The sequence below is a fragment of the Protopterus annectens genome, chromosome 3.part0 (genome assembly GCF_019279795.1).
Source record: "Protopterus annectens isolate FY-2018-M chromosome 3.part0, PAN1.0, whole genome shotgun sequence".
In the NCBI taxonomy this organism is placed as follows: domain Eukaryota; kingdom Metazoa; phylum Chordata; order Ceratodontiformes; family Protopteridae; genus Protopterus; species Protopterus annectens.
Genome location: NC_056731.1, coordinates 235,551,046 through 235,575,702, shown reverse-complemented (window position 1 = coordinate 235,575,702; position 24,657 = coordinate 235,551,046). Strand labels below are relative to the sequence as shown.

General features: G+C 41.4%; 1 protein-coding gene across 1 annotated transcript in view; it reads right to left on the bottom strand.

The window, feature by feature from the left end:
* POLR1F (RNA polymerase I subunit F) overlaps nt 1-24,657 on the bottom strand; it is a 171,798-nt gene that overhangs the window by 46,313 nt on the left and 100,828 nt on the right. The window contains exon 3 of the mRNA XM_044064717.1: nt 7,725-7,933. Coding sequence (XP_043920652.1) covers nt 7,725-7,933 — 209 coding nt within the window. The remainder of the gene's footprint in view (nt 1-7,724; nt 7,934-24,657) is intronic.

Here is a 24,657-nt window from a genome sequence, read left to right as displayed (position 1 = left end):
CTGACACTGGTCTGGAGCAAGAAAAAGTTTCCCCAGTGGGGTACTTAGATTTAATGAAGACTTTGGTTCTGAAATTCAATTTCGAAAATCTCAGGAGTCGGCCGACCGGCACTTGCGAACTGCTTTTGCTTCGGGTACTGCGCGGCAAGAAAGACTGAAGAAAATGGCGTTGGCTGTATCTTACATACCCCTAGTGCACTGACGTCAGGGAAGAGGCGACAGCAACCTACGCTGGACCAGGACTTTGGAATTCAGGCCGACTGCGGGTAGCCTGCCAGCAGGATAACCCAAGTGTAATGACTGCAACAGTGAAACACGATGAACATCTTTGGTTCTAATAGAGGGGCTGGGAGCATGGTTAACAATAGCAAGGAATTTGGTGTTAAAGTATGCTACTGCTCCATCTAGGGGAGACTTTTTAGTACTGACCAGTTACATGCCTTATGTTCATTTTGAAACTTGGTGAGAATAAAATTCTTGTTGTTTCTTAGTGTTCTATAGGTGGGTTGGTAGGAGCAGTCTACTTTGAGCTTGATTACACAGGTAAGACAGTGGTCACTTAGGTCATCAGGCAAAGTGCCTGATTTATAAGACTGAAGATGGGTATTGACGAGTATCCAGTCTAGGGTACTTTCCTTGTTATTGGGTTTTCCTGTCCTGGTGGGGGAGGTTATGATTTGAGTAAATTCATAGAGGTTTATGTGGGTTGTGGAGGTTTCACAAGAGCAAGTATGCCAGTCAATGTGGAAATCTCCAAGAACAATTGTTTCTTGGGGGTAGTTTTTGGATAACCAATATAAGAAGTCTTCTAAGGTTTCTGTGTTCCTCCCTGGGGGAGTGTAGACACAGACAATGTTTACATTGTTGTTTTTGTTAATTTGTAGTTTTGAGATAAGAATTTCAGTATTATTGAACTGGGGTGGTTGTTGGGTGTTTATGCAGACAGAGTAGACGTGTAAAGTATGGCTACCCACCACCCTTTCTGGTGGTACAGTCTAGTTGAAACGTACTATACCCTAGTGGCAGAATCTCATGGTCCTTGGTGGCAGGCTTTAGCCACGTTTCAGTTAGGCATAATATATCTGGGGAATGAACAGCTAAGAGGTCATGCAGATGCCGAGTTTTGTTATTTATGCTCCTAATGTTTAGATGGCAGGCTAGCAGTGAGTTAGGAGGTCTATTTGTTGGTGCTATGGTGGTAGGGGATATAGAAGGGGGATTAGGGCCAACAGGTGGGGATGGACCAGGGTTTGGGTGGATGTTGCCATCCTTTGTGAGGATGTAGTGTATCCAGAGCATGAGTTTTAAGATTTTCAATAAAGTTTTGTAATGTCTAGTTTTAGGAATAATGTAACTAGATCTAGTAAGACGGAAGTACTTAAGGGTTAAGGAGGTAAGCATGAGGGGAGTGAGTAAGGGTGCATTATTATCTGTTGTAGATGGGATGATGTTTGGAATTTAGGGTAGTGGAAACCTGGGTGATCCTGACATTCTTAGGCAGTTAGGAGGTATGGGATGAGTAAAAGGGGTAGAAGTAGAGTTAATAAGACTATTTGGGTGATAGCATACCTACTGAATGAGACTTGAAACTTAGGCAAAAGGAAGAGTAGAGTTGGAGAGCTGGTGGTATCAGGTTGAGGGTGGTGCTGTTGAGTGACCAGTTGTTACTGATTGGGTTAAAAAGTGGGGTGTGGTCTAGTAGCAATAAATGCATCAGCACCAGGGGCAGGAGAGATTTGGGGTCAGGGTGGGGGTCAGGGTGGGGTACGAAGCAAGCCCAAGCGAAGCGAGGGCAAGCAGAGCAGGGATAAACCAATGCCTGTACTAAGTTGTAGCAGTTTAACCTGCATGAGGAAAGAGGGGGTGGGGGAAAAGAAAAGGCAGTAGGAGTGGTTACAGGAATACCTTGGATTGACTCAAGACACCGCACCAGAGGTAAGTTGAATGCAAGGGCCTAAAATCTGCACTCAGCACTGTAATGTTACTTGCACTCAGCACTTTAAGTTTACTTATGTTTAGCAGGAAAGACAGACCAACAGCATACAATTTTGAGGATTTTTAAAAGGGTTACTTATACAAATGTCAGACAAGTAAGTACAACTTTCAACAGGAATTTATGTCTGAGCGTTAGAAAGCCAGAAAAATACAAATTATACCTGTAAAAATTAGGGTGAGAGAGACAAATGTAAGAGTCAGTGTACTTTAGTTACAGGGGAAGTAGGCAAACACTCAAGTAGAAAAGAGCCCTATGGCTGACCAAAATGGTGACTTGCTTAGTTACACAGCACTGTAAGAGAAAACTTAACAAATGCTTTTTATATGTGTAACCTACTCTGATTAATTGCCGGGAGAAACAATTTTTGTTGTGTTTTTCAATTGCTGCAATCCTGTAGACACCATTATTCGGGAGCTGCAGTATGTTAGTTTAGGTAAATGTGAAGTTCAACTAGGAAAAGAGAAAAGCAGAGATTCTAGGGTAAGCATTAAGGCAGCAACAGGCAGATATTTTATAATAGTACATTCAGAAAGTTTTTTTTTTGGGGGGGTAAAGTAGCACACTTAAGAATGGATTAGAATTTATAGCTAAGAAACCTTAGCAAGAGAGCAATGCACTAAATAAACACGTGTCAGATTTTAAAGATAAATCAATCATTCACAATTGTACAACTGGAAAATTGTCAGTAAAAGCAATTCAGATAAAGCTAGCACAAGTTATTTAGGTCATAAAAGCACTTGTTCAATGTGTAAAGTACAATAAATTGCAGTTTTACAGTAGATCCGCATAAGCCAGCTTTTGTTTGGACTTTGTACATGGTCTGTGTGTTAAGTTTGAAACATTAGGTAGAACTTCTTCTTTCGGCTTTTCCCAGTTAGGGGACGCTACAGAGGATAACCTGTCCGCTCATGATTATCGGTGGAGTTTTACAGTGTCGAGATGCCAGCCGGCACCCAACCTTCCACAGAAGGCACACACTTACACCTAGGGCCAATTTAGAGTGTACAATCCACCTACACACATCTATATAGAATATACATCTGTATATATGTGCATCTCTATCTAATCTATCTCTCTACATATCTATCTAATCTGCCCTCTCTACATATCTATCTAATCTACCTCCCTCTACAGCTATCTGTACATCTCTATCTAATCTCTCATATATATATATATATATATATATATATATATATATATATATATATATGTATATATATTTCACTTTGAATTTCAGTATCTCGAGACTATAAAGCCGAAAACTCACAAACCCGAAAATCAAAACCGCGGATGTAAACTAAACACTGCACCATACACACAAAAAACAAATACACCCACCTCCTGACACTACAAAAAAGCAAAACAACACACACGAACACAACAAAACAAAAACACACACCTACCCTTCCTATAAGCAGGGGGTGAAGACCCCTGCACCCCCATGTAGGGGGATGCATCCCCCACACCCGCGCTACTTATATATATATACTAACTCCGAGGCCACACTAAACAACGAAAGACAGAAAACCCACCAACACACATTCTCGACCCCCCCCTTGCACAAACACATCACATACATACAAACACCACCACTCTCAACACTGACACGCACACTCTTACCTACCTACCCTAACCCATACCTAACACTCACATACACACAAACCCTCCCCAAAACCCTTAAAAAACATAACACTACCCTAACGCGCCATCAGTACCGCGGGTTCGATATGCTGAAGTTTCGCACAACTGTAGATTCGCCAATTTGGTCTTGAAATACTGAAATTCGACATTTCAGTATTTCGAGATTCCAAAGGAAACCCATATATACATACACAAAAAAAAAAAAACTGTAAGAAATACAAAAAATATATCATATAGCCTACTCCCCAAGTGCAATAATACCTGGACAGGGTGGGTTTTAGGAACTAAAGCCATTCTAGGGGTGGTAAGGTACTTCTCTTCCTGCATGCGGCATCACAACACCACCCTTGGGTGGGCACTGATGTCCTGATATCAAACCACCTTGGCATGCATTATCGCTTGAGTAAACTATCCATAAAAAAAATCTACTTTCTATATTCTTCCACAGTGTAGCACATTAAATTATCTTGCTAACTGCACATAGCATTCAGTATTAGTGTAACTCATTCTAAAAATCTCCGATAGGTCATCCTGTTGATTTCCTTTCTGTTGCCAGACTAATAGCACTTGGCATCTTTAGACAGTGTCTTCATAATGAGCTCTTACTCAATACAAGAAATTCTGTTTGAGAGAGAGATGCAAACATTTAACAAAATGGAAGCCTTGTGAACTGTGAGAGCAACACATACAATCACAGCATTCTATATTAACCCACATTAAAATGTATTATGTAGAGGCTGTAAAGAAAAAAAAAGTCATGGCCAAAGCCAGTCAGACCCATGAAGACTAGGCCTCAGTGAAAATCCAACATCACATCAGCTTCAGGCACACTTTCAAAGAGTCACAATCCATAAATCGTCTCAAATGTAGCATACCACACCACTCTACAAATAAAATTGTTTTAGTGACCATTGACTATATAGTCTGGAAGACTGATTCTGTTCTCTACAGGCTGAACAAATTCAGGGTGATGATGAGTTCTCTTTCTGATGCCAGGATCTCTGATACTTAAAGGGTCTTTAAGATCCTTTCACCTAACAAATAGGACTATGTCATGGTGTAGAATCTGGAGTGGTGTGGTGATCTTGGTGAATGAGCTTGGACACACAACCCTGAGGGATATGAAGGGAGAATGGAGAATAGTCAGAATGCTCCATCACAATTGCGGGGAAGGCTGTGGTCCTGACTGCAATCCTCCTTTCCCTAAGAATGACACCTAGGTATAAAGGAAAGGTAACAGACTTCAACATTTGTCTAAGTAGTTAGCATAACTCCAGGGGATCTAGAGAGTATCAGCATGGTATGAGATGCTGATCAAACCTACTTGTTTTGCAAAGGATGGTCTGCATCTCTCGTTCCACAACTTCTGCATACTGGCTAAAACTTTTGCTGCCACATAACAGATTCCAGCTAACAGACATATCAACGTACCCAACATATCAAATCCAAAACAGGATCACATTAAGTTGGCTCTAATCAGTGTCAGACATCTCAACAAGCTGTACAACCTTGAAGCTCTCCTGCATTTAGAACACATCCATATCTGCTCAAGAAACCCACAAACTGAAATTCCTAAGCTCCAAATCACTAACAGGACCAGCTATCAGTTTACACTATGTTACAGGAGCCTCTCTAGAAAAATCATGCAAGGTTCATAAATGTACAAACTCCATATTAACAAGTTGTCCCATTATTTTGGGAGAACTTTAAACGGGCACTCAAACTGAAGCACACATTCTGCCAATGAAAAATATGTCCAAAAGCTCTTAGATTTAATAAACAAACTCCCTGGATTAGACTGTTAAACCCATTACAGGATACAGTTTTCTTGACTTGATCCTTAAGAATATAGTTTCTTCATGCAGTACTCCCATAGTATCACATTACCAAATTCAGGTTAAGTCAGAAAATAAACTAGATATTAATCTGAAACCAATATCTCAGAATTCATAGATTTCAAGCATGCAAATCTTACCAAGTTATATGATGAAGTTTCAAACTTCACTTATAGCAGTACCAGCATCACCCCAGATACTGCCTCAGCAAGTACCTTCACAAAGGAGTTCTGCACCCAGTTAGATAATTTACAGAACTGGCAGTCCCAATCACATAAAAATATAATGGAATGTTTAAGAAACTTATGACAGACCAAAAACGTAATTAAACTCTATAATAAAAGGAAAAAACTCCTCAAGGTATACAGTAGATCAGAATATCCCTGTAACAGGGGTAACGTCAGAAACTTTACTTAAAAACTTGAAAATGATGACTACCCAAAGGCTACTTATCCTTGAATCTCTCAGACACCTCCCCCCATCATCACTACAAATATGCACTCTATGTGGGACGCAGTAATAGATGGGGAATAAACAGTACTAAGCAAGCCTTGGCAGTGCCACTCATGGATCATGGTTACTTACTAGGCTATTAATCTGTGAGGATCTTAAGAAGCCTAGCCTTACATTCCCATGGTAGTGTTTTAGCACTAATATCTTGCACAAAAAACAATCCAGACACTGGCAGGAGGAGGATATAATTGGACATTTATAGAACTTTTAACTATTTAACTAGAGTTTAGCTACTGGCTTTGTTCTGGAGGTTTGGTGCATTGCAATGGTGATACCACTCCAAATGTGGTCCCAACACTGCTTCCAGAGACTACAGGATCACCATCCTGAAAGGTTTTATTAACAAAGTCACAAAACATATAACCGGCCTGATAAAGTAGGATTTTAAAAGTCTCATCAAGCTAGACCTGCTATAAAGGGAGATCCTGTCTAATGAATCTGGTTAATTTCTTTGAAAGGGTAACACAGGCTACTGATAGCAGTCATGTTTGTCCACATGGTGTGCCTTGACCTGGCCAAGGTACAGGACACCATCCCCCATGCTAGCATAATTAGTAAGTTTAATACATTACAAATAGAGCCATATCTTGTAAGATGGAGGTCAACTATCTAAAAGACAAAACTACATGGTGCAGGAAAAAAGATATCTCAGCAGGGAGTATGAAGGTGACCAGTAGGGTCTTGCAGGGATGAATGATGGGAATTCTTTTTCAACATTTACTCTTCTGATTTCCAGACCATGAACAAAGATTTACTGCTAAACAAGTCTGCAGTTGACTGTAAACCAGGAATCAATTCCAAGTCCCCCTCTGAAGCCCAAGCCCATCAAAGAAAACCTGCACTCAGATATCTAGTGTACTAAAATGGGCTCAAATTAAATGATAAAAAGGACAATACTCTCACAACTGGTTGAAAGAACCTACCTGAGCATAAATCATAGACCACAATCTACTCCAAAACAAGAATAACGTTAAAGACCATGGAACTTGGTCTGATATTTCCCTCTCCTTTGATAATACTATGATGACAGAAGCTAGAAAGTCCTTCTACTCAGCACAAATGCCAATTGACTATCAGCAGTTCTTAAGAGGTCATTGTCCCCTTATATTCATCACGGATTAGGCCAATTATTCAATTCAATGCTGCCTTTGGGGTGTACCTCACTAGACAATCACACCACTAGAAAGACACCAGAAGCTTCTAACTATGAGGGTAACTGGCTTAAAAATCATAACGTACCAGAAAAGTCTGGAAGCATTGGTCTGCATCTCTGTTTAGTATCTTTCTATATATAGATATGCACATATAAAAGACAGAGAGAGAAACATAGATATGCCTGCATTTGAGTTTGACTACATTCTATTTCAACAGAGCTACTAAAGGAAAATGAAGATTATAAGATTAAAATAAGTGATAACTCATTATGACCCATAGGATGCATTAAGAATAAGCTGATTCGCTTGGGACTACCCACCTTTACAATTAAAGTGCAACAGCTCATGACAGTACCAGTGGTCCTTGCAGAGAGGTTGATTTGTATCTGGGAGGGGCGGTTGAGGAGAAGGGAAATCTGAATGAGGAGGTCAAAGCTAGAATCAGTGGGGCTGCAGCCAACTGGGACAGTGCGTCAGGTGGCATGGAAGTTACCTGCTACTACTTATTGCAAGATTTAAGTACAGGCCAATAATTCCACTAGGACTATTTATCTGGTTTTAGAGCTTTAAAACCTCTATACATACCTATCTGTGTTCAGTCTTCCCCGAATACAAAACACACCAGCAGCATCAGCGTCCATATTAAACACTTCAAACTCCAGCTGATCTCCCACTTTAAAGCCCATACCCTGCCAAGCTGCAGGGGTGACATTATAAGGCTTTGGTATGGAAGCATTGAAACACCCATGGACCAGACAGCCTATGTGGCTAGGAGCAACTTTGTTAATAACACCCTGTTGGGAGAAAAAGGAGGAGGAATATTATAGCAAATATAAACATGGGAAGTCAGAACTGTAAAACATCAAAACTGCAGAACATTTTATAAAAGAGCATTCACATACTGTATCAATTAAAAAAAATACAGTACTGTCATGTGACTGGGTCTAACATACAAGACAAAAAAAAAAGGTAAAGACACTCCAACTGTTGTTATGCATGGGCAAGTATGAATAACCTGCAATTTGCAGAAACAAGGTATACATTTTTGCACACAACACAATTCTAGTAGTCTTGGTTGTTGTGAGGTATTACTTGTGACGTACTTGCCATAACAAATGATCTTCAAGGATGCTGCTCGCAGTGGATCAAATTAAAAGAATCCTGTTTAGCCACAAGTGTTGGGACCTAGAGACCCATGCACTAATGTCTAACAGCAAACCACCCATGCTGCTCAGTCCTTTCCAAGTGTAGACTACAGCCTAGTGCTGCATCAGCTGCAGTTCCAATCCCATCATCTAAGCAGTGGTGACATCTAGTCCCAAGACAAAAGCAGTGGTTGTCATTTTTAAATATATTTCTAACTCCACTTCTACTTTTTTCCTCATGTCCAAGACTACAACAAATGGCAGAAGTATGACAATGTTATTGTGTGGCTGCAATTGTTTTTCTCGAAGTACATCAGCATTTTATTCAGATCTTCTACTTGGAAAAAAACACATCTGTCTCGACTGCTCCTGCACAAACGTAACCCCACAATCTCAGGAACAGAAGTGCAACAGGTTGTCGCCTATCATGCACAAGGCAGAAGGTTTGATCCTGACAGCTCTGTTTTGAGAAAAAAAAACAAATCAATCTGTCAAATTTGAATTGCTACATTCAATGCATGTTCACTGCCACGATGTAGCTTGGAAGTGGATGACATGATGCTAAAGAGGAAGCTGGACAGGCTAGAAATCACCTGGAAATTAAGGTCAAGGAGAGGCTTCAGCAGACAGTGAGGGATATCATCAAAATCAGTGACAGACTTATAGGAGTTAGACTCTAGCCTACAGACAAGGTCAGTATTCATAATCGCAGCCTATGCTCCACAGCAGAGTTGTGACAGTGAATGAAAGAGTGCCGTTCAGTCAACAGTTGCAGGACCTACTACATATACCAGGCCAGCACAAACTGGCGCTGATAACGAGAACAGAATACGAGGACTGCCTGGGTCCACACTGATAGGGCCAATAGCAATAAAGGGGGAATAGGCCAATCTAGACTGCTGTCTTGTCAATGACTTGATGGTAACCAATATATGGTTCATTCACAAAATCACATACAAGAGTGGGCAACATGCAATTCAGGTAGACTTCCTCCTAGTAAAGAAACCGCACTGGGTTAGGATCTGATCGCCCCCAGTAAAATATAGTCAGCCTAGAGCATAAACTAATGGTTGCCACAATCAGCTTCAAGCAGTGGTCAGAGAAGGCTCTTAGGTAAGGGACCAGGTTGAAGACATGTACGCTGACTGGAAAGAAAAGGGTTGGGAGGGTGGCCTAATGGTTGAGGTGTTTGCCTTACAAACACAAGGTGCAGGGTTTGAGTCTCACAAGGGATAATTGTCTAGGCTTAAAATGGCTCGCAAGGGCAGTTAGCCTAGTACTAATCTATAAATCTATAAATCTATTTCAAGAAATTGCTCAGTGATATAGCACCTCAAGAAGAGGAGCAAATAGGTGGACATGAAGAATGGCAGCACCTCAAAAAAGCACGTGTGAGGACTACAGAACAGATATGTGGCTGAGCCAGGTATGGAAATAAGGTACATAAGGAAAGGTGGTGGTTTGCAGAGGCCTAGAAGTCATCAAAAAACAAAAAAAAAAAAAAAAAAAGAGAGTGCAGGAAGAAATGGGAGACCGAAAAAGACAGAACAGGCTTGGAAGGAATACTAGTTGGCTAACAAAGAGGGTAAGAAAGGAATTGCAAAAGCAAAGAACAAGGCATCAGGGGCACTGCACCATCATCTGGAAAGTGACTCAGCAGGTGGCACAAAGAAACTACATCAGGCTGCAAGGCAAAAACAAAGATGAAGTGTCAAGGCACCCTTTGTAAGGGATGCCAGCAACAGCTTTAACATTAGTACACATGACAAAGGTAGATGGAAGGAGTACTTCCAGCAGCTTCTGAATGAAGAAAATCTGATGGACGTTGTACTATCCCAGGTACTGCCTACGATGAAAGAGGAAGAAGAGCCACTATAGAAGTAAGACTAACTCTAAGGAAAATTAAGTCAGGGGAAAGCAGCATGCTCAGATGAAGCAACAACAGGTGTGATTAAGATGTTGGGTGAGATAAAGGAGAAATTACTCCTGAGGGTACTCAAAACAGTGTAGAAGGGGAGACATATCTGAAATTACTGGAGAATAAGCACATTAGTGTTAGTGTTCAATAACAAAGGGGACATTTACATCTGTGGGCAGTACAGAAGTATCAAACTGCATGAAGGTTCTGGAGAGGGTGACTGGCAAATTAATATACAAAATAGAAGAAACTAAGACGGGAGATGAGCAGCCTTGACTAAGATGCAGCAAAATTGAACTGATGTCTGCAGTGAGACAGACAGCTAAGAAGAAGCTATTCATGAGGAAAGAGTCCAACCAGGCATTCCTATACTTGGAGAAAGCATATGACAAGTTCCCAACAAAAATGATTTGAGCAGTCTTGCAGTGGTTCGAAGTCCAAGAAACATTGGTAGACTTAGTGCAAGCTATGTACAAGGACCAAATGACTCGAGTACGAATAGTGTTTGGTCTCAAAGAGGGATTCCAAGTGGGTGTGAATCACGGCTCAGCTTCGAGCTCACTGCTGTTCATATTTGTGATGGACTACAATAGCAAATGGGTTGGAGAAGGCATATCAACAAAATTGCTATATGCAAACGATGTGGCATTAGAGGCAGACTCTGGGCAAAAATTTCAGGACTGGACTGCAAAACTGAAGGCACATGGGATAGAATGAAGCACAGACAAGACAGTTGTCATGGCAGCAAATAGGGGAAATCAGAAGATGAAAACTGAGACAGAAGTGTAAATAATGGAACAGGTTAACAGCTTCAAGTACCTGGGAGGGGTGGTTGAGGAGAAGTCTGAATGAGGTGATCAAAGCTAGAATCAGAGGTGCTACAGCCAACTGGCACAGAGTGTCAGGTATAGTATATAACAGAAATATGCCAAAGAAGCTGAAAAGTAAGGTGTACAACAGTGGTGCAACCAGTACTTCTATACGAGACAGAAACCTGCGCAGTAAAGGCAGAGCAGTTGAGAAAGCTAGAGGTGATAGAGATCAAGTACCCAAGATGGATGGTAGGATGCACCCTATGGGGCAGTATGAGGACATAAGGACAAAAGCCAAAGTAGCTCCAATTGCAGAAAACACTAAAGAAGAACAGATTATGGTGATTTCGGCACATGTGCAGTAAAGCAGAAGAGTTGGGACAGACAGGAAGAAGGCAAGAGAAAACTAGGGCATCCAGTAAAGAGTTGCATGAATTATGAGTGAAAAGAACTGCGACAGGCATAAGTGTTGAAGAAATTATGAAAATGCACTGAACAGAGACAGATGGTGATACCGGACACGACACCCTGACCCCCATATAGAAAATGTGGAAAAAGGTGATTGATAATAATGATGTAGGCATCCTGAAGATCTAGAGAGCACATCCAATCTCCCGACTTAAGGCATGACAGTATGATCTGTACCCATGGCCATCCAGAAAGACTTCTTTCCAAAATGGTTGAGCTGATATAGTATTCCAAAATGGTTGAGCTGATATAGTAGAGTACTGGCTTGAGGTCCTTGGCTTGTTTAAGTACTAAAAAGAATCTGGAGGAAAACCTGGACCCTCTCTATTCTGGTGCTCTTTTAAGGAGGAGGCTCTGAACATCCTTTAAAGCTTCTTTCCCTTGTCTCAGCAGCACTAGCAAGTTATCTGAGCTTGAGATTTTGTGAAAAATGGACTGTATCCTCTGCATACAATTATTCGTACCCACAAATCCGTCATCTGCCAACCACATCATACTGTGCAAGGAGTCTTGTCCCAGATTGCCTTAAGAGGGCAGTAGTCAAGCAAACATTTAGGGATTGAAGGAACACACAGTGTTCTTGGGACCATCTGTTCCACTGGGAAGGCAATGCACACTGAAATTCCTTTCTGCCATAGGAACGTTTGACATGCTACTGCATGTGCTGGGATTTACAAAACCACAAGTTTCTTGCCTCTTTTGGGATCCACTGAAAAGTCCTCTACAAACTAGCCTCTGCAGAAAACGGGCTTCATAACCCAGTCAGACACTCCTGGTAAACAAATGTAAAATAAAATAAAACAAATAATAAACTACTACAGCTCACAAATAAAAACAAATCCACAGCTCTAACTGTAAATATATTACTAATCTTACCAAGGATACCAAAGTTCCTAGTTTGCTTATCGAACAGGGAAACTACTATACCACATCTCTACCTAAAAAGAACTAAAAATTCATATAAACTAGCCAAAAGCTATCGTGACTTACCAAGAATTAATATAGTATATATACAAATTAAAAATAAGAGGCTATTAATTTAGTGATACATTTTGCCATTTAAAACTATTCCCCTATTACTATATAAAAGTTTAATTATTCTCCAGTAATCACAAATATTAAATAAGCCAACAAATAGTGTACTATATACCTATTTATCTAATAGTAGTATAAATTATCCATTAAATATTACTAAATTATTCACTCATTCGACATTAGAACTAATTCTCTAATTAAACAAGTAGAACAAAGTGGGATCTGAAGAGAAAGTTAACTGCAAATTTACAGATGACCGGTAATCTTATCAAACTAAACTATTATCTGAAAATTATGCAACACTCTTAATATGATATCAAAATATTTAAAAACCTTTAGCTTATTAAACAAATTCATAAAATGTGTACATTACTGAGGCCAAAAAGAATGTCTTGGTATTTCTATAGAGTAAAAAAAAAAAATGCAGTCTATACTGTATTCAAAAGTTACAATGTGCCTAATTCAAATCCCATTTTCCCTTTCTGGGTTCAAACATGATTCAGCAGTATAACACTCAAATTACAGCTCTGACTTATAACTGAGTTAATTCAGGTGGTATTGGTGAATCTAATAACCTACAATATGCAAAAATATTCCATGTGCACATAACCAAGCTTCAAATTTCAGCTTTCATGGGATATTTTCAAATATTTTTATATGAATTTATATGTAAATTATATGAGATCTTGCACTTTTACATTTCTGCCATATGCAGGTATATGTAATACATATCTTTCTTATAAGCAGTTTATTTAAATACATTTTCTGTCTTATTTGTCCACTAACATTCTACATTATTCTATGACTTGTACTTCTAAAAATCAATCACCCATCAAAGAGCTATTTAATCAGCTCTCTTAGAGATTACAGTATGTGTACATATTTAACATACCAATACTGCTCTTTATTAATCTCACCTACTAGATATTTAATTCCTTGTCCATATATATATAATTCATAACAGGTTTTATTAATTAATTCTAGCACTACAAATAATCTTGACAATATTTTTAAAAAATCCTTATTTAATTTGAATGTGTTTTTAGCCACTGTGAACTGATGTTCTGATCTAAGCTTCGCATCCTGACAATTTAATTATAGCATGAGAAAATGACAACTCACAGCAGCTGCTAACTCTGAATTTCTCATTCTTCATAATTCTTTTAAGCTGTTATCAGTAACACATATAACTTTAATTATTTCCATTAATATGTACAGTTAGAATTAAAACTACAGCATAAGCTATTAACATTCAGCAAAAATGTAAGCAAATTATGTCAACTCAATGTAAAACATTATTATAGCTTTTGTTTTAGCAATTCTTCAATTCTAAGGAAAAAATAATTTTGAGTAGATTTCTCACATATATACTTGAAAAAAGTTCCTGTTTTTAGTTTTCTAATTTTCATTTACATATTTAAATACTTTCTCTCATTTTATCACATACAGGCAAAAATGTTGTGTAGACCTACAATGCATGTACATATTTGTACAATTTATTCACTTCCAAGTCCTGATTACAATCCTTTAATCACTAGATGATGCACTAAAATGTTCTTGCCCACAAAAGATTAATTTCCAGCATAATGAGTTATGTCTTTATTACTTATAAACCACATGACAGCCAGTATCTACTATATTTCATTCCGTTCTAATCTTGGTACTAACACTTCCCATAAATCCAACCTATTGTCATATCAGTCCTGCTTATTAATATTTCTTGAAAGTCAAAATGATTTTGTAAGTACTGTTTTATGGTTTCTGCTAAAATAATAGTTTCTTATCCCAATTTGCATTTTCTTGTTTTTTTTTATTGTTACTAAAAGCAAAGTTATTCCATGGTGTGTGCTTTTTCTAATCCATCGTTTCCCAAAACATAACTCATGTACGCTTCATACTCAAAACTTAAATCATACAAAGTTTATATCCCATGAGATGTTCATATTACACCCTATTTCTAATGGAACTCACGCCTCCTGCATAAAGCAAATATCAACTTATGGATATATCTTGTTGAAAATATGATACGGATGACTTGCTCCACCACTTCCACTTTCTGCATAAGAATATTTCTTTAGTATTTCATCCAGCGTCTTCTCTGTTCATTGCTTGATCTCTCTCACTGCAGGATTAACTGCTTTGGTTCTGCCTCACAATCTAGTATGCTACAATATACTCAAAACAGATGCTGGGAACTTCTCCAAATCTGGGAATAAGATCCAATCCAAGACTTTCAGCTCAAATGGTTAAGTGGACATTTGGTCAATTTAATCAAAATAACCACCATTATTAATCAAGTTCAAGTCACATTCTTCAGTACTACTATTTACTACTACTCTGAACTAAAGCAGAAAGTTCCACCATGTTTCTCCTGCACTCCACCGCCTAGAACAAAAAAAGATGAAGGGCAATGAAGGGCAGAAAAACCTCAATATACCGGAAACATTTCCCTATTCCTCCATTAATATTTGGGGAGGGGGGGGACTTGGATCTCCCTGAAAATAAGCCACATGTGGAGTAGGACTAACTCTGTCAGCAAAGGTGTATAAAAGTAATAAGCAAAGCACAAGTGTGTGGCAAATTTAAAAATAAGTGGGTTTACTTTCTGAATTAAAAAAAAAAAAAACTTTTGGAAATGAACCACTGACATTTGGACAATGACGGTCCATGATTTGAACAATAAGTGGAACTAAAGGTTTGGGAAAGTAATAACTTGTTCCTTATGAAAAATGTCTATTTTGTAAAATCTATTTTGTTAGGAATTGCTGTATATAAAAAGAGGGGCTATAAAAGACAAGAAAAACAGAAGAATGAGATAAAAGAACTCCTCTTTTCTGACATATAACATTAATTTGGGGAACACTGCCTAGTAAATCAAAAGGACGACGAATAGAAATGCTTACTTCAACTGTTTATTATGGACTAAGGAATATGACTTTCATTATCAAAATATGCATCGATAGCAGAGAAGGGTTTGACAGAAAAGTGGACAGTGCAGAGGAGTGGAAAGGTGAAGTGAAAGGAAGAGAGAAAAATGAAGAGGTAACCAGTTAAATTTTAACAGTTTAAAGCAACACATTTTGAAATGAATAGGAATATGGGTTACAGAAAAATAATGCAATATGCTTACTTGGCATCTGGACAAAGAACAGCGAACAAAAGGATTTTAGAATGAAGAAATTATGGAATTAATACACAAATTTCTACAAAACCTACAGTAAAAGCAAATACATTTTATTAGAAAACAGACAAGCTTTCATTGGTAGGTACTAGGCTATCTGCCCGAGGGCATTTATAAGCCTAGTCAGTGTGTCGGGTTTCGCCGCCCCATTGATTAATTAACGGATCCTCTGTCAAGCAGAGCCAATGAAGTCATCCCAGGGGTGTATTTTCAGTTACTCTTCAAGAGGAACATTGACGAGTGGATGAGTGTTAGTGAGGGGCTCTGCTTGATGTAATTTGGAATTTTGTTCCAAAGCATGGGGAGTCTCTGTAATAGGACTCTATCCCTCCAACATGTTCTATTTATTGTTGTGGTGAGGTTTAGCTCACTAGAGCGCGTGGCTCGCAGTGACTTGGATTTCTTTAGGTGGAGCATGTCCATCAATTCTGAGCTGGACATGGCTTTGTAAGTCAGACAGAGATCACCTCTGAGTAAGCGATATGCCACTGAGTACAGCCGGAGTTTTTTCAGTCGGGTTGCATAGGACATATGTTTGAGGCCAGTAATCCTCTTGTTGAGGTACTTTTGTGGTCTTTCCAGCTGTTGGAAGTGTCTTGTGAGGTACATCCCAAATGGGGCAATGTACTCTACATGATGGGTCTAATGAGTGACGAGTAGAGGGGCACTATAAAGTACAGTTTTGTACCTACCATAAATGTAGATGTCCGATAGGCATGCATCTGCAGTCCTTACAAATGGGTTGTCCTGTCGTCAGGCAGCCCTTCGGTCGGCCGGATTCCAAAGTCTGGGTCTGGCCTCGGCTGGTGTCGCACTTCACCTGACGTCATAGCGGCAGTTCTTCGGGTATAAAGGCATCAGCCGACGCCATTTTCATCAGTGTTTCTTGCCCCAGATGCCAGGTGCCCTCTAGGAAGGCAAAATTTGGATAAATGCAAATGGTTCCAAATAGTAGAGAGCAAACAAAAAATAAGCATGTATGTACATATATACAAACAAATACACCATAATAGATTCCCCCAGCTAGCTACAAGATGGGCAAATACCCTAGGAGTACCACAGAGGGGAAGGAGGGTGGGTAATCCTGACTGCAGATGCATGCCTATCGGACATCTACATTTATGGTAGGTACAAAACTGTACTATGTCCTTCAAGGATGCATCTGCAGTCCTTACAAATGGGTAGAATACCATAGCCAAACTGGGGGAGGAGGAGAAATAGATTATGGTGTAGTTTAAGATCCCTTGCAAAACAGCAGTGGCAAAACCTGCTCGGGATCTGGAGTATAAAGGTAAATTATAATGCTTGGCAAATGTATGCACGGAGCTCCAAGTAGCAGCCTCTAAAATGTCTTTGGTAGCCACTCCTCATAAAAAAGCTGTGGTAGTGGCTGTAGCCCTTGTAGAGTGAGGCCTGATGTTTTCTGGAGTTTTCTTTCCATGGTAGGAGTAACAAAATCTAATACAATTTCCTATCCACTTAGAGATTGTCTGTTTTGAAATTGCTTTTCCTTCCATTCCTGTTGCATATGCTACCAGTAACTGGTCAGTTTTTCTATTGCTCTTGGTCCTGTCCAGGTAGTAACGTAATTGTCTATGTACATCCAAGGTATGCAGCAGTCTTTCTCCCCTGTTTTGTGGGTTGGGGAAGAATGTAGGTAGGTGGATAGCTTGATTTAAAGATACCCTGGAGACCACCTTTGGCATAAAAGTAGGATTAGTTCTCATGGACACTCTATCTTGATGGAAGATCAGGAAGGGCTGTACTGCCATTAATGCCTGTAGCTCAGATACCCTTCTTGCTGAAGTGATTGCAAGCAGGAAAGCAGTTTTCCATGATAAGTACTGTAATTCTGCTGTTGCTGCTGGCTCGAAAGGAGGGAGTGTCAACTTTTCTAGCACAAAGTTCAAGTCCCATGCTGGCAATGGCGGCTTCCTGGGTGGCTTTACATTTTTAATCCCTCTCAGAAACTGCCTGAGCAGAGGATGTGAGAATACTGGAGGATCCAAGTTGTATTCTGCTGAAATAGCTGATGCATAAATCTTAATGGAAGAATAGGACAGGCCGTTGTGGAAGAGCTCTGCCAAGTATTCCAGGATGTTAGCTATGTTTACCAGTGACACATTCTCTCCTTTTGCAGTACTCCAAATGAGATATCTTTTCCATTTTGCTGAATAATTTTTTCTTGTTGAGGGTCTGCGAGCCTCCAAGATAATGTCTTTAACCCTTTGAGATAAATCTGGGTTATTTGGTCTTATGCAATGTTCCAGGCAGTCAGCTGCAGTGTTTTCAGGTTTGGATGCAGGGTTTTGAAGTTGTTCTGTGTTAACAGCAAGGGAACTAGGGGCAGAGGCCATATTTGTTCCCGAGACATACTCCTCAGTAATGGGTGCCAATGTTGCCTTGGCCAGTCTGGAGCTATCAGGATGATCCTTGGACGGTCTTCTTTGATCTTCAGTAGCACCTTGTGCATCAAAGGAAGAGGTGGGAATGCATATGCTGTCAGGTTTGTCCAACTGAAAGATAGGGAGTCCACTTTCCAAGCAAGTGGGTGGTACGTCCTTGTGCAGAATTTTTTCAGTTGGTGATTGTGTGGGGATGCAAATAAGTCTATTTCTGGCAGTCCCCATTTCCCTGTAATGGTTTTGAAGATGTCCGGATGCAGCATCCATTCGTGGGCATCCGAGGTAGTTCTGCTTAGGATGTCTGCTAGTATATTTTCTTTTCCTGGCACAAAAATTGCTTGTAGCTGAATGTTGAAGCTCAGTGCCACATTCCAGAGGTACATTGCCATCCGGCATAGAGGGTATGAATGTGTGCCTCCCTGCTTGTTGATGTACCACATAACTGTGGTGTTGTCCGTCCTTATCAGCAGTTGACCCTGTTGAAGAAATGGTCTGAATGCCTGAATTGCCAGTTTTACTGCCAGCATTTCCTTTTGATTTATGTGTAGGTGCAGCTGGTCTTGAGTCCATAAGCCTTGTATGCACTTGTCCAGCATGTGTGCCCCCCAACCGAGGTCTGAGGCGTCTGTTGTGATGGTCTGGCTTGGTTGAGTGCTGTGGAAGGGCAGTCCCTTGTTTGATTGACAGGCCTGGGCCCACCATTGGAATTCTTGTTTCAGGCATGGAATTATTGGAATTTGGGTTTCTAGGCTGTGCTTGTGCTGAGACCATAAATTCCTTAGGTACCACTGTAACTTTCTCATATGTAGTCTGGCATGTGGAATTAATATTATGCAGGATGCCATGTAACCGAGAGCTTGCAGGACTTTTCTTGCTGTTAGCTGGTTCTGCTTTGTTAATGCCATGAAGTAGAAAGGGAGTTGCTCCTGTTTTTCTACTGTCAGGAATGCCATTTGTTTTGTTGCGTCCAAATCTGCACCCAAGAAGGTTATCCTTTGGGATGGTATCAGCCTTGACTTTTTTATATTGACTGTGTATCCCAGGGCTTGTAGTAGATGAATGACCCTTTCCAAATCTTTTGTTAATTTGTTTTTGTTGTCCGCTTGTAACAGGCAGTCGTCCAGGTAAAGGTAAATTTGAATTCCCTGAAGCCTGCAATGAGCAATTACTGATGCCAGGCATTTTGTGAATACTCTGGGCGCAGTAGATAAGCCAAAGGGCAATGCTGAGAATTGATAATGCTCTGATCCTGCAAGAAATCTGAGGTATCTTCTGCAATTTGGTCGTATGGGGACGTGCAGGTATGCCTCCTTGAGATCTAGAGTTACCAGCCAAGACTCCTTGCCCAGCATGGGAAGAAGCTGCTGTAGGGTCAGCATTTTGAATTTTGGAACAATGAGGTATGTGTTTAAAGCGGACAGGTCGAGAATAGGTCTCCATTGGTTTTCTTTTCTTGGTACCAGGAAGAGTCTGGAGTAAAATCCTTGCCCTTGTTCCATAGATGGTACCCTTTCTACAGCTCTCATCCTTAGTAAGTGAGTTATTTGTTCTAGAGCTTCTGTCTTCTGATTTGGAGGTAGGTTTGGCATTCCTCTCTTCCTTGGTAGAGTATGGAAGTGAAACCTGTAACCTTGGTCTATTGTCTGCAAAATCCATTTGTCTCCTGTGATGTAATGCCAGTTTACTGAAAATAAGGCTAGCTTCCCGCCTAAGGGTGCCTCTAGTTGTTCCCTGGTAGGCGGTGCTAGAGCCAAGTCACTGTGATTGTCCTGTGGAAGTGGTGGTGGCTGGATTTGTGGCTGTACCTCGTTGGTTGTTAATCTGCCACTGACGTCCCCTGTAGGCACCTCTGGATTGACCCCTGCCTCTTGAGTGCCTATTCCTGCCTCTCGGAGCTCTGGCGGTGTCTGGAAAGGACCAATTCTTGGAAGGCCAGTTCCTGCTAAACCTTGGAGGCTGGACCTGCAAGAAATCCTTGACTGTCTGGACAGATTTTGCTTTCTCTTCCACCTTCTTCAGCACCTGCTGCGCAGGGGAGCCAAACAAATTGAGCTTATCCATGGGAGCGTCTAGGAGCTTTGATTTAACATGGTCTGGTAAGGACTGCTCTTTTAACCATGCATGTCTTCTGATCACTGTGCCAGTCATGGCTGATCTAAAGGAAGCCTCCAGTGCATCATAGCCGCATTTTAAGGAATGATTACTGACCTGCTGAATGTTATGTACCATTTCCTGTACAGATTTTTTGTCTAATGGTTCATCCGAGGACAGTTTTTTAGTTAATTGGTCTAACATAAATTCCTGATACTGAATCATGTGGAATTGACAGTTCAAGGCCCTAGCTGAAAGAGTAGCAGAAGAGTAAACTTTTTTACCCCATCTCTCTAAGGCCCTAGATTCCCTTTCAGAGGGGAGGGGGTTTCTGGTAGAAGAAGCTGCTACAGCCTTGGGTCCCTGGGAGATAGTTTCGGGATCTGCAAAAGGGGCCTTATACAAATGATAATGTGTGTCCGGAACCCTGTAGTACCTATCGGGCTTAGCAGGGGCCGGAGGAAGAGAATCAGGAGCAGTACAAGCATCATTAAAAGCATCATCCACAACAGTAAGTACTGGAGGAATGGCTAAAGGCCTATGCTGTGGCAAATGCAAAAAGGTTCTAATCAGAGGAGCCATCTGAAGAAACTGGCTCAGGGGGCTCTACTCTAATCCTCTTCTCTGGAGGTGGGTGAGAGGCCCTGTCTGGATGTGGTTGGGATCCCCGGATCAAAGAAATGAGATCCTCTGCTAGACTAAGCATTTGTGAACTAGAGCTAGGCCTGTGAGAGGGGGTCTTAGCAGGCACAGTTTTGGTAGTTTTAGCCGCTTTAGCCCTGGCAAAGGCCTTAATCGACATGGATGCAGGAGGCCTAGCAGCTCCACGTGCAGGGGTAGAAATATCCAAAGGGATAGTATCAGATAAATCCTGTGAACCTGCAAGAGCAGGTGTGATTTCAGTAGCAGATTCAGCCTGGCTGGATGAGGCCTCGGTAAGTGGCAAGCTTTCGGCCGAAGGAAGAACCGTGGACTCAGTTTCAGCCGAAACCGAGACACTCGCGGTTGGCTTAACTGCGGTTTTGGCCGAAACCGCGGACCGCGAGTGTCGGTCCTTTTCCTTGCATTTTTTAGAAATTTGCGTAGTCGGAGTATCCGACGGCATAATGTAAGCGAAATCGGAGCCGAAAAACTCTTCAGCAAATTCCGACCGACGCCTAAGTGTCCGTCGGTTGAAAGAAGCACAGGCTAGACAAGCTGCTACGTCGTGGTCTGGGCCTAAGCAAGGTAAGCAGTAAGAGTGGAAATATTTATGAGGTATTTGTTTCCCACAAGTTAAACAGTTATTCACTTTTTCTGACATCGGCTGAGGCAAGAAAGAGTCCCCAACGGGGTACTTAGCTTTTTAGAAGTCTTCGGTAATTGTAGAAGTAATCTCTGGTTCTGACCGACCGGCACTTGCGAACAGCTTCTGCTTCGGGCGCCACGCGGCAAGAAAGACTGAGGAAAATGGCGTCGGCTGATGCCTTTATACCCGAAGAACTGCCGCTATGACGTTGGGTGAAGTGCGACACCAGCCGAGGCCAGACCCAGACTTTGGAATCCGGCCGACCGAAGGGCTGCCTGACGACAGGACAACCCATTTGTAAGGACTGCAGATGCATCCTTGAAGGACATCCTCTTATTTCTTGATGTGAACCCTTTAGTAATTAGATGGGCCACATAGAAGGATTTCCTAACTACTTTGGCAATATGAATGTCAAAGGAGAGATTACTATCTACCTGGGTCCCCAGATCTCTTCTTACCTCTTCTGTATTAAGGGGGCTGCCACCTATGTGGTAATTCGTGGGTGTTTTGTTTTTCCCAAATGGGATGACTATGCATTTTTTGGCATTTAGCTTGAGGCCATGACTTTGACGCCAGGTGTCCGTCTCAGTAAGGCCCTTTTGGAGGATGTCTGTGTCAGCCGGAGAGTCAATTATGGCTCACACTTTGCAGTCATCGGCAAACTTGGTTAGCCATAGTCCTCCTGTGTTTGCCAGTACTTCTAAGAAGTATATGCCGAACAGTAGGGGTTCCAGGACTGAGCCTTGCGGGACACCACTTGGGACTGGTTTAGAGATGGAACTGGAACCCGCTATTCTTATTGTGCGAGTTGTCTGTAAGCCAGTTGGCAACCCACCTCATGACGTAGGGGCTTATGTTCAGGCTGGTGAGTTTTTCTGTAATACCAGAGTGGGGAATGGTGTCAAAAGCCTTGGCGAGGTCAAGGTAGGCTGTGTGAACCACCTTTCCCTCATCTATGGCCTTGGTCACTGTCTCAAAGAAGTCAACCAGGTTTAGTAGGCATGATCTGCCCTTAAAGCCGAACTGGGTCAGGTCAAGTGTTTGGAGGTTCCCAATGTCTTTGTTAACGAGTTCCATGATGATGCGCTCCATAGCCTTGCAGACCAGGCTAGTCAGGCGTATGGGGCGATAGTTACCAGGGTCAGTTGTGGCCCCTCCTTTGTGGAGAGGAATAACCATTGCTGTGCGCCATTCTATGGGCACGTAGCCTGTGGAGAGGCTGAGGTTGAACAGTGTGTTTAGGTGGGGGGTTAGTTCATTCTGTAGTTCGTGCAAGATGCAGCCTGGGACACCATCTGATCCCATTGATGCTGTGTTTCTGGCTTTTGAAAGGGCTATTTTCACCTGTGTGCCCGATTTCTGGGGCACTACACTTCTCCGATATTGCTGTGGGCCTTTTTGGAGGTGAGTGGGGGGCGAAGTTTGCACTGAATCTATCTGCCAGGCTATTGGCAATATCAGTAGGTTCACTATATTTTGTGCTATTTTGCACTAGTTCAGTGCACATCTGCGAGTTGCCACTTAGATTCTTAACATAGCTAAAGAAGGCTTTGTGGTTATCTTTTGAATCCTTGGCTATTTTTCTTTCAAAGTTAGCCTTGGATGATTTCATGAGGGACCTTAGTTTCTTACTGATACTGATCAGGGATGTCATTCCTTCTTGGGATTTGCTTTTTTTCTGAACTAGTTTCCTCCTTCTATTGTATAGCCTATTTATTGCAGTGGTCCACCAAACTGGTTTCCTTCTCTTAGGGGAGTGAGTCTTGGTTTTGCTAGGGATGGCACGATCCATGCATCCTTGTAGGTTTTGCTAGGGTTGGCACAACCCATGCATCCTTGTAAGTGCTCATAGAGTGCATTTGTAAAGGTTTCTGCATCTTGGGCAGCGTTATCCTTTAGAGTGGGGGCTGTGATACTTACCACCTCTGTCTTAAGTAAGGTGAAGTTTGCTTTAGAGAAGTTTTTTACTGTGGTTTCCTTAGTTGGGGATGGTGGTGGGGTGTGGACATCCAGAGTGATTAGTTTATGGTCTGATCTAACCAGTGACGGGTTGACCTCCGGTGTGGAGCACCTGTCACCCATGTTGGTGATGACCAGGTCCAATATGTTTTCACCTCTGGTAGGGGAGTTTCCCAGCTGATGCAGTGCGTTCTGAGTTAATGAATTCCAGGAAGCGCTGGGCCTGGGAATTTGTACTCTGGTAGTTTTTCCAGTGAATGGTAGGGTAATTGAAATCGCCCAATATCAGGGTATTCGGTAGGACCTCCATGGTAGGCTAAAACATGCCCTTTATCCAGTCTAGCAAAGAAACAAAAGATAGGAAAATGCAGACTTAAAATACAAATTCATATAAATTAAAAACTAAGAATGCAACTGCAAAAATAATTGACAGCAATACATTATAGCAGAAATAAATTAAATCAGTCACAATCTTACAAGCAAGTCTTGACTTTAACAAAGGCTTTAAAGAGACGAAGTATTAAATCCATTCACAGCCACAGCTTTTTGCCCTGCCTGTCACCACTGCTCCTGCTAAAGGCTATACCAAGGCGAAAATAAACAGCACAGTTATCAATAAGAGGTACAAACATGAAGTAAAATACTCAAGTCAAGCAAAATTGAATTTTACTGTACAACCGAAAAAGGCATTTTTCTGCAGTGGGGGCCTGGACCCCTGCACACTTATACTTCATGTACATTATCAACTCCAAGCAACTTCTGACCCCATAATTCTGACAAAACAAGAAGTTATGTACTCACCATAACGTTTGATGTATGTAGTCCATCTCGCCTCACATTCTTACCCGTGGGTACGGAGCCGAATATCGGCTCTGACTCGGCCGAACTTTTCAAGTTCGAAGCCTTCTATTGGCTGGGCTAAGAAGGTATCCCATGCTGCACTGCTCCATATCCCCAGATCTAGTTTGCTGCGAACACCACACTCATACTCCATGCATAACAACATCCAAGTAAAGAGGAATAAACTAAAGGTGACGGGAGCTCTAAAAACCAGACCTAACCTCCAGATCCTCCAGGAAGGGGGAAGGTGGGAGGTTAAGTAAGAATGTGAGGCGAGATGGACTAAACATCGAACGTTATGGTGAGTACATAACTTCTTGATGTTATGTAGTCCAATCTCGCCTACATTCTTACCCGTGGGACAGCATCCCCAGCA